This window comes from Apteryx mantelli, chromosome 29 (genome assembly GCF_036417845.1).
Source record: "Apteryx mantelli isolate bAptMan1 chromosome 29, bAptMan1.hap1, whole genome shotgun sequence".
NCBI classification, from domain to species: Eukaryota; Metazoa; Chordata; class Aves; order Apterygiformes; family Apterygidae; genus Apteryx; species Apteryx mantelli.
This window is the reverse complement of record NC_090006.1, coordinates 2,033,572-2,046,970: the sequence shown is the minus strand read 5'-3', so window position 1 is coordinate 2,046,970 and position 13,399 is coordinate 2,033,572. Positions and strand designations below refer to the sequence as shown.

Sequence of the window (13,399 nt, the reverse complement as noted above, 5' to 3'; positions counted from 1 at the left end):
CAAGAAGGGGAGAGAGCCTTGCTCAAAGAAACTGAAGTTATTTGCCTTGTTCTTGCAGTCTCTTGGCTTTTCTTGCTTTGATGTTTTGGTGGCACTGATGCACAAGGGTTTTTTTTAAAAAAAAAGAAAACAGAAGGAGAAAGACGACTACAAAGTGGTTCATTCTGCTGTCACCCATTTCAAAAAAGGTCCGGCTTCCTTTAACTGCCCCCCCACCCCCCCACAAAGATGGACGTCATACAGTACTGCTGAAAAAGCCTCTCGAACACTTCTGGGAGAGACGGGAGCAAGGCCGACCCCCTAGACAGCTGGGCGAGGCGGGGGCCGGGACGGAGGGGGGGCCCGGTTGGGAGGTGGCGCTTGGGGGGGTGGGGGGAGCGGCGGGAGTGTGGAGGACGGGGATGGGGTGGGGGGTGTGGGTGAGCTGGGCGGAGGGGGGGTGTAGATTGGGGCTGGGGGCGGGGGGTTGTAGATGGGTGCCGGGGGTGGAGATGACGCAGGGTAGGCGTTGTTGAGTGGATATTTAGGTGGGGCCTCTGTGTTCTTCACTCTGGTGAAATTGATGCAACGGCCCTAAAACAAAAGAGGAAAAAGTGGAAAAGCAAGGTTACCGACTGGGGCAACGGCATCGCAGCCGACACACCTTCCCGGCTGTGGGCAAATGTGACATCAGCTTTTCTATTCCTGGGCACACTGCTGTGTCCCCTCTCGTTCCCTGAGACCGACACTCTAAGCACAAGTCCTGTTTTAGCAACCAAGAGCTGAAAATTAAATGCTAACGACAGCTTTTGTAGTGAAGGAAGATGCAATCCTCCCGTGCTGTCTCCTCATTCCAGGAACTTTATGCAGAGCACGAAGTACTTCAAGTCATACTGAAGTTGCAGGAGCTGTTCCTGTTCTTCCACACTGGCTTCTGAATCAGTGCACGACCCATGGTCCCTGCCTCTACAGCTGCCTCTCCCCACACCTCAGTCTTAAACTTCCAACAGCGTGAAATCTGGACTTGGCACCTTTGGGGCCTCTCTCTCCTTCAAATACACAGCTTTTGTGTTCTATTTCTAATCATTTATCAACCAGGCAGGCAGGAAGATTCATTTCACTACAGCAGTTACTTGCTCAGAATTTTTCCTGAAATACTTCCATTCTTCATTGGGCTGTCTTGATATTCTAGCGCTCATGTGAAGCCCATAAACTGCTTTTCTTGCTCTTCTGGGGGAATGGTGCTAAGCTACAGTTTGTTGTACATTTTTAAACAAAACCTTTGCCCCCTGAGCTGCTCTTTTTTTTTTTTTTCTCCTAAGTTCCACCTATGAAAGATCCCACTGTAAATACTCAAATGTCAGAATCAGCATTATTGTATTATGGATTCATTCTTTTAGATATGAAATCATCCAAAAAGGCACTAGAGGATTTCTGAGTCCCTAGTTTGCTTTTGAATTTGTGTGAGTTTATTTTCTGTTTTCCTCTTTCCTCTCCCAAAGTAAATGTTTTTCCTGGTGAAAAAATGCCAAAAGGAGTGTTGAGCCCATACAGACTGGAGTAGATCTGCTGGGGCAACAACATGACTAGCTCTAAATCCTCTGCACCGCTCTGCATCTTGTCCCTGCTGTACCCAGTCTATGGACAAGTGCTCTGCAGAAGAGGGACTGACAGTGAAGGGAGGGAGACGTTGGTACGAAGGCAGAGGGGTGCTGGAGGAGGTTTTGACGAGGATGACAAGGGCTGGCGTGGAAGGGGCTGACACAAAGAGATACAGATGGCTACTCTCCAAGGGCTCTGCCAATTATATCATCATGCTCTGTGGATACGAAGAAACATCTGTTTGAGCCTTAGCCTCTCAGCAGAGGAAAGTGGATTCCTCGCTGAAGCGATGAAGTATGCAGAGCAGCGCACAGCTGAGTGCAGGCTGTCATGTACAAGCAAAGGTCATTTAAGGAAAACAAGGAATTCGGAGGGCCTTGAACCCTGACAGCATCACCTCAAGGCTGCTCTGAGTGCCGGACACTCTCCTCAGCACGGCTCAGCCCTGGTCTTCTGCCAGAAGGAAGAACCCTTGGCTTCAACTCAGGCTCTCTTTGAGCAATGGATCTCAGGCAGAGCAGAGCCCCACATAACTGGCATGAATACAGCTAGGGTAATGCCCCTCCTCGAGGATTAATGCCTCTCAGTTAATGCTTGTCCTTACAGCATGACAACAAGTGGAGGGGGAAAGGGAGGAGAGGCTTAGCCACTGCCCTGTACTGCCTGCTGCTGTTAGCACCTGTGCAGGGGGCTCGTGTTCGTCATCCTTCGCCCAGGACAAAACGTTGACACAAAGGGAAGTGCCGGAGTGGGCAACATCCCTGACCAGAAACACGACGCTCCCTCTGCAGCATCCCAGCATCCCTGATGCTGGCCAACAAGGGGGCACCGTATGATCAGGCAGAGAAAAGCCTCAGATAAGCACACAGTCAGCTCAGAGTCCTTAGCTCTATTTTCTCTTTGTAGGCTGGTGTCTCTGCTTTAACAGTGTTTTAAGGCACAATGCTGTGATTTTAAGTAAATAGGGTGGGATAGCCCTGCTGAGTGAGTGTAAGTCTGAACTCAAGATTAACCAATTTTACTCAGAAAAAAGCCCCATGAGAATGTTTTCCTTGTTCTAGTTCCACGTCTCCTGCAATGCAACTTTAGTAGCTTCAGACTATTGCTTGCACTGGTTTTGTTTTCTTTATTTATGTTGAAAATAAAATAAACCCGAACAAAAAGCAGCAGTCCAGGAATCCCAGCCAGAGAACAAAAAGTTGCAATTGTTTTTGTGTGGAGAGATACTCTGTCTGGATGCTCCAGGGGTGAGGTTATGGTGCTGCTGATCCAAATGGAACAGAGCACTGCCCAAAAAGCATTCAAGAGGATGCAGCGAGGCTCAGAAATCCTTGGGTTTGGGGCTGGGGCAGGGCTTGCAGACTAAAAGCCATGTAGCACTTCTGGTGATGCCCAAAGGATGGCCCCAAATGATAAGATATTACATCCTGTGCAAGGTTTGACTCTGCTAGCAAAGATTTGACTTCTTGTTGATGAAAACTGGCTTGGATAAATCAGCAACACCATTATCATATGAAAGTGCTAGCAGCTCACACCAATGTATAGCTACACTGTGCTTTACACTAGTTTTTGTGGTCAGCTACCACCTAGTGATTCTGTGTCCAAGAACTACTACTCATATCTGTGACTAATGATAACTCTTCTTCACCAGTACTAGGGCTGCTTTGAAATCAGAGAGCTCTTTACTCAAATGTCTCCACTGTCCTTGATAACCATGGTTTGACACGGACTTGTTGGACATGCTGTCTGGCTCGAATGAGAGTCAGACTGGAATTCTGAGTGTGAGCCGGTCAGACGCAGGCCAGAGAACAGGCAGCATGGGGAGCGCAGACACAAAAGCCAGGCTCAACCCTGAGCTAGCGCAGCATGCAGCGGTACTCTTTAGACATCCCTTCCTCAGCCCTATGTGCATTACATTGGTTTACTTTAGAGTTCAGTCCTCCTTCCCCTTCAAAGAGGATAAAGAGTGGGCCTTTATCTCAGCTCTAGCACACAATTTCCCATCTCCTCCTATTTCCTTTCCTGCCTGGGTCAGCTGCTCTGCGGCAAATTGACTGTGACCTGTTAGACCACACTTTCTACTACTGTGCAAGGGGTAATTCTGCAGGGCATCCTACATGTGTGAAGGGCAGATACACAGTTCAGGATTCTTCCTCATTTCATGTGAACTGACAGACCAAGGGAATTCTTCTTGCGTTTCATTGCTTGACATTTCCCTCACCCATGCAGCTGCAGGGAGAATGCCAGATAGGAGTTTTCAATCCAGAATGGACTTTGGCAGCTACACTGCCTCAGAGGAGATGGAGAAGCCAACATCTCCGAGGGAAGGGATTGTTAGATTGGATGACAAGGAGAAATCCAGGAAAAAAATTACTATGCTATTGCACAGGAGAGACAGAAAACGTTTTAGTAGCGCTCTGGGTACAAATGCAAAGCAGACCCACGGGGAAGAGAAATACTTTAACCAAAAAGCTGGATGTTAAACATGGATTTCATCTTGCATCTAGCAATCTGATAACAGACACAGAACTACAGAGGTTGCGCTAGCCAGAATGTGACCACAGACAAGTAACCCTAGAGCACCGGAAGACCCAGCTTTCTCTGAACTGCATGGCAAGAGATGTGTTTTCCCACCTGCACTTACCAGAAGGGGGCCCTGATTCACAGCTGGGCTTTGTACCATATAATTGCAATAGAAAAATAAAACATCAGCATCATTGACCTACTCCTCAGTTCAGTGCTGTTTTATCTGGAAAACTGTCTGGATGATGATCAAGTTGGCTGGCCAATCACCTATCCATTCAAGTTTTTACAGGGCTCTCCACTGCCAGCATAGTTCAGTGTATCCCACAGATAAAATTCGATGTGAGAAGGTGTATACCCTCTAAGGGTCTGGGCCCAAATGTCTTGTACAGCCTTGGGGATCTGGATGCATAACCAGAGCAGGTGTCTGAGGAACTACAGGTAAGAGGAGCGCAGGACCTCTCTACAGTCAGTGGAAGCACATGGGACTTTGCGTGACTCACATTGTAGGAAGAACAGAATGGCTACTCATTAGGAGCTCCTCTTGGCTATCCGCCTAGGTATCTCACCTCATTTAGATGTCCAGATTTAGATGGGGTGGATATGGGAGATGGTGGCAGAATCTCCAGGAGGCACTTCTCCTAAGTGCTACTTTGGAGCCTTAAACATAAGTTGCCTTTTATCCCAGGAGAAAAAGCTCTTTAACTGGATTATACCACAACTTTGAGACTAAGAGGAGCCAATTCTATCAGCCTTTTTAGCATGGAGAAAGTAGCTGGAGATACAGAATGTATGAACGTTGGGAACAGACTGAATATTAAAGGGTTGCTGTGTTGAACGCCTTGGCTAGGTTTTATTTCCCTTCCTGCAGCCTCAATGCTTCAGGGGAGAGAGTCACAGCTGTGCCTCAGAAGAGACAATTGAAGCAATATGGACACGTTATTAGATCTGAAATTTAGTGGAATCAGCAAAATCAGTGAGGGCCATTCACTCTCGCATTTTATGTTGTTTTTCTAGAGAATATTGCTCGCAGGCACAGGCATAATGAATTCTGCTTGGAGTGACCTTGCTCTTCCACCTTCTACAGCTAATTGTCTCGGGGATGAAGGCAGGCAGCACTGCCTCTAAGACAGCAAAGCATTCAACCTTAGGAGGCTCGCCTCCTCTGACCACGGGCCTTGCTCTGCGAATGCTCTGCGCACACATTGCCATGGGGTTGCACACTTGATCCAAGCTTTCCCTTTGTTCTTTACATCTGGTTGAGAGAGGAGGGCTGCCAGGGCTGAAAGAGAAGGGTGGGATCTGGGGTGAGGGGGACATTAGTCTAGTGAGGTCGTAGCTCAGGGTGGTTGTTGCTATGCATTCAAGAGAACGAGCTGGAGCTTTCTCCTGAGACAATGCAGTGTTTCTTTTTTCTCTAACCAGCTAACTATCTGCCCTCCACCAGTGCAGGGCTCAAACTGGGAGAAAGCTTTTTTCTTGTTTCATTCCAGTCCTGCTCTCTGTGGTTCCAGCTGTTTAGGGTGAGGCTCACATAGTGCACAGCAGAAAGGTAATTTAGGAACGGGAGTTCAGTCCCCGAGCAGTGGCATGCCCTCCATAGTACTGAAAAGATCTCTCTTTAACAGGGGAAGACTGAGCACATTTTTCTGAAGTGAAGATGAAAAATGTTTCTCTTTCTGTTGGTTTCCTATCAAGCTGGAATTAATACCTGGAAAAATATCAAGATTTTAAGATCATAAAACAAGGGGATGAGCTTCTGAGCTCCTGGGTTTAAAGAGAGGCACTGGAAAAGATACAATCCTTAATGTTGTTTTGTAGGGATTATTAATAATTCAGACTTTCCATAAACAATATTCTGTTTTACCCTATTGTTATGAGAGAGAGAGAGAGAAAAAAAGAAATGAATAAATGAATAAATGAAGAAAATTAGAAGAGAAGAGAAGAGAAGAGAAGAGAAGAGAAGAGAAGAGATTAAATTGTGATTTCGTCCCTGATTCTGAATCAAGCACAAAAATGTGTTGGAGCTACTGGCCCAATGAGTAACAGGCAGACATTAAATATATGCAAGAGTTATCGCTAGTCTCTGGAAAGACATATTTACTAAACTGTAGCTATCTGAAAAGCAAAGAAAGCACATATATGGATGGAAGAAACTAATGCTAAATTTCCTAGGCCAGATCCTCCCTACCAAAGAGCCCTGGTGCTTGATTTGAACTCAGTCCAGGCATAAAACTTCCACAAACATCTGTGAGGTTGATGAGTGGGGAGAGAAAGAAGAATACAGAGTGGAGAGTCACTGTGGATCTGACAGCAGCTCTGAGCCCCGCAGGGAGAGGAGGGCGGTAAACTGGCAGTTTGCCTCCCCACGGCCTGCAAGAGCCAAACGGCACAGAGAGCTCATGCTGCCTCTCCCGTGGCTACAGAGAAAAACTGCCTGTAGCCAACGTGGTGTGGATCCCCTCTTGTGAAAAAGGCCTTTGCATAGGGCACTTGACAAAACCTCTCTCCAAAAATCCACTCGTTTGCGCTGGGATGAGGTGATACTGGGAATAGAACAGGGCAGGAATAATCAATATCTGCTTTCCACCACCATTTTATCATTTGGGGAAAGCAAGGATCGGGGTGCTCTTGGGTTACTAGGGGGTTTTACTGCCCTGAAACCCTCTGTCAAGATAAACTCCCAAATCCCAGACATCTTCTGGCATGTGATGGGATTCTGAGAGCTTAAAACACCCCTGCTTTCACGACCAGAGCTGGCGGTGTGCTGCCTTTCAAATCACACAGGGGTGTCTGGAGACAGTTTTAGGAAACTGTTAACCAGCTCCTGGGCTGTGTTAGCCAGCCTCTCCGAGTGAGATCAGTCTGTGCTGCGGATGCTTGCTAAAGCCAGGAAACAATGCCTCCTGCAGCAAGCACAGTACGTTCACGGCTACCTCTCTATCTGTTAGTCACCAAACAACTATTAAAACTGTCTCATTTCGTGATAAAACATCACCGCAACAAAAACATTCTCATCTGTCTCTTGTTACTAAATATAAAGACTTGAACTCAGTGTTGCTTATGAAACCTACCATTCCCAAGACATTCCAGCCACCGTGGTCATTCAATAAATGATAAATTGGATGCTTGACCTATTTTCTCCCAAAATGAAGATGAAGACTTCCACTGATAAGAAGGAATTTCGGATCACGACTCCAACAGGATTCTAATAAGTTGGTCTTTTATTGTAGAGGCATCACTGAAAACTATCAACTATTATGGTTTAATTTAAAACACCTTGTGAAAAGTATTACAGAGTGGTGAAGTTTGGAGCAAGATCCAGAATTTTCAGTCAGGTATCAGTACCACATGACACGCTAGATTTAACTTTCTAACCCCATGAAAAGAGTGGTACAAAATGGCATTTCCTTCTGAAAATAATAAGGGGGTGGAATTTGCCCCATATGAGAATGATAAACACATTTGCAAAGCTAGTGACAAGTGATCTTGTGCATGGCTAGTGAGCTCCAGTTAGATCAGAAGCAGTTTCCTACACCGCAGATAAGCATCCTGTCTAAATTCAGGAGGAAACAAAGAAGAAAAACTATCTAACTTTCTTTGATGCCTTACATATGGTTTGGTCTTTTCAGATGTTAAGGCAATGGTTTTTATTTATATTTATATTATTCTGTTCAAGCAATATGTATTCCTGTAAACTGAAGAAGAAAATCCTTTAAACTCAATAAGGTAATGCATTTTCTCAGATCTTGCACAGAATCTGAAATAAGTAAGAGTTATAACAACTCAGTCACATTGGCTTATGACTAACACGCAGACATACATACATATATAGCACCGTGTATCTGAGGGCCCCACAGTACAAGGAGTGGTTCTGCCAATCCAACCTCCAGTTGAAATCTTACTCATAAGCTTACTCATAACTTCTGGCCTGTGACTAGTTTTTCAGACCTACCACAATCCAGATAATACCCAGTCTCTGGTGCTTGGTATCTCCAGCTACATTGTGCAGGACTGAACCAGCTGGGAACCTACTGAAAAGAAAACTTTCAGGGCAAACGCCTACAAAAAGTGAAACGAGATGACACAGGCTTCTACCTTGCCAAATTGAAATGTGGGAATGAGCTTAATAGCCTCATCTTCAGCTTGTGCCAGAGAGTTTGGGAGCGTGGCTCTTTCAGGGATGAGTGGGCATTTGTATGTCAGCAAATAAGGCCTGATTGCTTTTGCAGGAGCTACCTTTGGCTTATTTACACTGTGGGACGAGTGTCATTTCCAGGAAGATCTGGTCATTCTTCCCATTGTCTTTCTGGAAAGAGGTAGCTAGTCTTGGAGAAATGCTGAGTGACACATCAAAGACACCGTCTCACACAGGATTGTAATCTTTCATCTGGAGTTTGAATAACAAAGTCTACTGGGTATGAGGAAAAGAGAGAAAAACTCAAATGAAAAATGAAACACATTCTTTTGGCAATGGTAACTGGAACAATTAATCAAGGGTAACGGTAAATATCCCTTTGGGGAGGCAGAAGAGAAGAGGATCTACTCTTCCAGAAAGCAGTGACTCGGGGATGATCTCTTCGGGTGCAATTTGCCCTTGGGCAGAGAAGCCAGGGCATGGTTCAGGAAAGGATCTTCTGCTATGTGAATGGGAGAGCAACACAATCCCATGGTTGTTTTCATGCTACGTCACCCAGGAAAATTGCTCTGTGCAGGGCAGTGCTAATGGCTGAGGGAAATAGAAATTATTGTCCACTTTCCTTCCAGCATTCAGTGAGAAATTATTCCCATCCCTGCAATCCCTTGGTTTCCTAGGTAGATCTCTGCATGTGAATATTAAAGGCATAACCTTGTAATTCTGTCCAGGAGAAATTTTGCCCTAATCAGTAGATGACTGGGATGCTCTGCTTTATGAGCTGTTTACTCTCTCTGCTTCAGAAACAGAGGTCCGGCACTTAAAGAGCACAAGGCCATGACTGTGCTTTGTTTTTACGGTAACGTGCAGTCTGCTTTGCGGTAGCCCAGCAAGCTGATGAGCAGATCACCAGGCTTTTGGCTTCGGGGCTGTTAGTTCCAGGAAAAAGAGCTAATGTTTAGGTTAATTTTTCCATGGCTATTAATGGAAAACCCCACTGCAACAATACGTGCAGAAAGGTTACAATTTTGTTCTCAAGCTCTGCAGCCTATCAGCAGAAACCTGTTAGCTTAGGCTCGGTTGAACAATAGCTCCTTATTAGTATCCGTGCGGTTTTGAGCCTGCAGAAAGAGGAATCACCAAGCAAGCTGGAGTGTACACGTGTGAGGGGCGACTTGGAGTCCACGTGGCTGGTTTTATTCTCAAGTCTGAATAGGGAATGTAGTCTAGTGTTTAAAGCAGGGGAATTTTAAATCATATCCCCTGGTTTCTGTTGTTAATTTTTAGTTCTTCATAGTTCATATTCATGATGCTTTGAAAGAACATGGTGTGAAATCAGACAATTACCTTAAATCTGAATTCCCTCATCTCTAAAATAGACTAAAAATTCAAAATAAGAGAGGACCCCAGGGGACTTTGAAGGGTACTCTGTTTGCTCTTGTGCTTTGTGATGTTCATAGTGAATTAATAATACCTAGCCTGCCCCATATTACCATTCTCCTTGGCTACTATGTACTGAAACAGACTTCACGACTTTCATTGAGAAACACTGGAGGTTTGTGTGGCAGAATTTGAATCCAATTATTAACAAATAATTACGGCTTTTGGGATGTTTTGATTGGATTTGCTCACTCCAAGCAAAGGTCCCAGCTAACTGCTACATTCCTTCCACATTTTTTGATATAGCTCTAATAATGCGTCCTCAAGTTAAAAACAGTATTCCTGTGTGCCAGTACTACTTAATGGGCTTTACAGTTTCCAACGAACCTGCTAATGGCTGAGTTTATTGCAAGCGCATAGCAGCTGACGACCAGCCATCGGTGGTTAACACTGAAATAAACTGCGCGCTTGTGTTCCCCATGGTCCATAAGTCACTGGCAATATGGGGTAAGACATAGGCTGTTGTTTACCACATATAGGTGCCTACCGCTTCTAAGGAGGTATGGGCAGGGGTCCTTCATTACTGGTAGAGTCCTTCACTCCTCTTTGAAAGAGACTGGGCTTGGCTTATGCACTTGCCTTGGACATGGGGTGGCACACACAGCACAGTGCCTGCAGGCTTCAACGGGCAGTTGATTATAGCGGAGGTAACACGGAGAACTGAAGCCCTGGCAGCAGAACAGCATTATGTAAAGCAGCACAAGGCTAGCTGGAATTACACTAATCACCCACACAGGATGATCGCTGCCCTGCCTCGCACCACATGGTCTCTCTTTATGGCTCTTCTGAAATACCACGCATATGTTTGGAATTTATATGTATATTAACAAAAATAACTGCAGGGCCTGCAGTTATTAGGCATTATGTATGCCTGTAATGCTAGGGACAGCTGACCAGAGAGGTCTGGTTCTGTCTGACATCCCTGATGTTACAGTTCAACCTCCCTGTTGCACGACACACTGATACGATGGGAGCCACTCTACTGACATTCCCACTCCTAGACCTGCTGTGCCTTCGTCCTCACAACTTTCACCCTAACTCTTCAGTTTGACACTATTCGCTTCTCTGTCTAGGGTCCTGCAGGCACCACTTGTTTTCACATCCAGGATGTAGGACTGACCAGGGAAAACCAGGGATTGAATTAAGCTGTAGTTTAGGGCATCTTTTTCCGTGCCTTGGAGTACACATAAAGCATTTGCCACTGGTGCTTTTGTTTCTGGGGGCCTTTGAGTGCCTAACAAGTCCCTGAGCACCCTTTGATTTCAGAGGTAAGACTCAGGGTTCCCGTCAAAAGTTCTCAATGCAGCTGGCCCAGATGCAGTCAAAAGTTTTCAGCTGTGGCTGCTGCTTATTTTTAGGAATTTATTGCAGTCCCACAGGAAACAATGATCTCGCTTTCCCATAAGGATAAGGAGCGTAAGTCCAGCCCTCTGGTGGAAGCTGCACCAGGGAAACACAGTACAAATGCAACATCAAAATACACTCAGCAAAGAACACACACGGGAGAGCTGTGTTTTGTAGACATGTGTCACAAAGTGATTCTCTCTGCATCAAAATCCTACCCTTCCTGTGATCAGTTTCATTTTCTATGATTTTACTTCTGTTCTAAGAACTTAAACACCTACCGAACAAACTTGCAATATCTTCTACGACAAAATACACACCTAGACACTTCCGTGCATCTGTATTTCAGTCTCCTGCTGCCTCAATTCTACCCCTGTAGCATAGGAATATTATCACTGTGTTGTTTCAGTAAGGGTTTTACTCCAGTTGGTATTTCATTCACTAAGTGGCTGCAGAACTACTCACTCCATGCAGAGGAAATTTGAACTAGGCTGTTTCATTGGCTTGTTTTGCCTTCTGCTCTTTAAATTAAACCAGAACCCCCTTTTGTTTCTCAGCTTGTTATATGGGAAGGCTGCCCTTTCCACAAGCATACGCGCACACTAGTGGCATACGTTCAGTTCTGGCTGGGAGTTTGCACTGCTACTTCTCTGGAAGCCGTATGAGAGAGGTGCCGAGGGAAGAACGAACTAGCAAGAAAAATTGCTCCTTGTGGTTAAGGGAAGACTGGGACAACATTTACAGCTATTCCAAAGATATCCTTCGGTAGCTGGTGTTGTAGATCTACTGTTTAGCATGCAGACAAATTAGTATTGCTGCGCTGTCTCAGTGTTTCTCACCATATCTGTCCATACTTACTCTTGCCCTTTGCCTCAAACAAGGCTGAAACTGTCTTTCGTTTTACATCTGCACAGCACCTAGCACAGTGGGTTTGAAATCGATGCCTAGAGCATATGACTACCACAACGAACGGGAGCAAGCTCCTGGGCTACGTGGCAGCACTCTCCCTCCCTCTCTTTAGTTTAGATTTCATCTCCTTCCATTTCAGCACTGTGTGGGGAGTGAGAGATGACTAGGTATTTCCCAGAGAGCTCTTTGCAAGCACACAGCTTTCTCCACAAGATAAAGGAAGCCATGGAAAGGAGACTTCATTTTCTGAGAGCCTGGATTTTCCAGAGATCAGAAGAGGCTCACATTCCTCAAATGGCACAGCAGCCCATGCTAATCTCCTCCATGAAACACACAGTTATGTGTAGCAGACTAAGGGTTTTTCAAAGCATAAGAATGGAGGGAGAAGAAGGGAACAAGGAAATTTTACAGTAACGTGGTAATGATTCAGGCTGTTTTTTACTCCTCTGCATTTTCAAGAGACTATGAAGAGTGCCCAGCCAGCAAGGAGCGCTCAGGAGGGCTGTCCCATGAACTCAGAACCACGGTCCCTTAACACAAGGAAACTCATGACACAGGTGCCAAAGATGATGTGTGGACAGATTTGGCAAGGCTAGCTCCTGCTTCCCACTGAGTTTCTTGTAACAGCTTGCACCCCCCCCCCCAAAACAACAACAAAAAACCCCAACCCCCACACTGCTCAGACTCCTCCTTTAAACTATCTGAGCACCACACAGGTTTAAAACGTACAGTCCTGAACCTCAAAACCCCGAAGCTCAGTATTATTAGCACCACATTAGAACTACTTGAACCAACAGGCCACCATGCAAACCTACACATGTACAGAGAACTACCTGCAAAGACAGTTATCCCAGCCCACAGCCGCAACTGTTGCTAATACTTTATATTTATTACTGCGTTCCGTCCTTTATTTTCCCAAATGCTTTGGGAAGGAAAACGCATTGGACTAGCCTCACTTAGAAGACAGGAAAAGCCTCTGAGAAATGGAAGTTGATTAAGTGCCTTGGTCAAGGTAACTCTGTGTGTCACTGGCACAACTCAAGGTGCAGCTCAAGGCCTCAGACTCCCAGTGTACTGCCTGGACCAGAGGATCGCTCTGCTGCCATATGAGAGTAGCCCAGACCGTCAGCTCAGCTGGACACCTCGCCTCTATAATTATAATAGCAGTATGCAAATAAAAAGGGCTATCCATCTTCAGGCTTAAGACCTTCAGATCATTACTGGCTGGGGTTAGACAGCTCTTTCGCGTCCTCTGTTGCACAGCTGCGTAGAAGTAGGCCCAAGCCTGCAGCTGCAGAGCACATGCTCAAGGGATTCTCAATAAATGCAGCGGGACATAAAAGTGACCAACATGCAGCACAAAGTCCATGCCTGGCAGAATCGGGCCTTTCACAAGGAATGGTCATTTGAGATGAATGACTGATATAATCCAGAATGGTCATCTGAATTCCTTAGGCTGTATAAAAC

The 13,399-nt window shown here is 45.6% G+C and overlaps 1 protein-coding gene across 1 annotated transcript in view; it reads right to left on the bottom strand.

Annotated features, from left to right (window-relative positions):
- Positions 1-223: 223 nt before the first annotated feature.
- Positions 224-13,399, bottom strand: part of ANTXR1 (ANTXR cell adhesion molecule 1) — a 107,270-nt gene continuing 94,094 nt past the window's right edge. Inside the window, exon 18 of the mRNA XM_067312435.1 lies at positions 224-573. Within this exon, the coding sequence (XP_067168536.1) occupies positions 301-573 (273 nt within the window). The 3' untranslated portion in view covers positions 224-300. The remainder of the gene's footprint in view (positions 574-13,399) is intronic.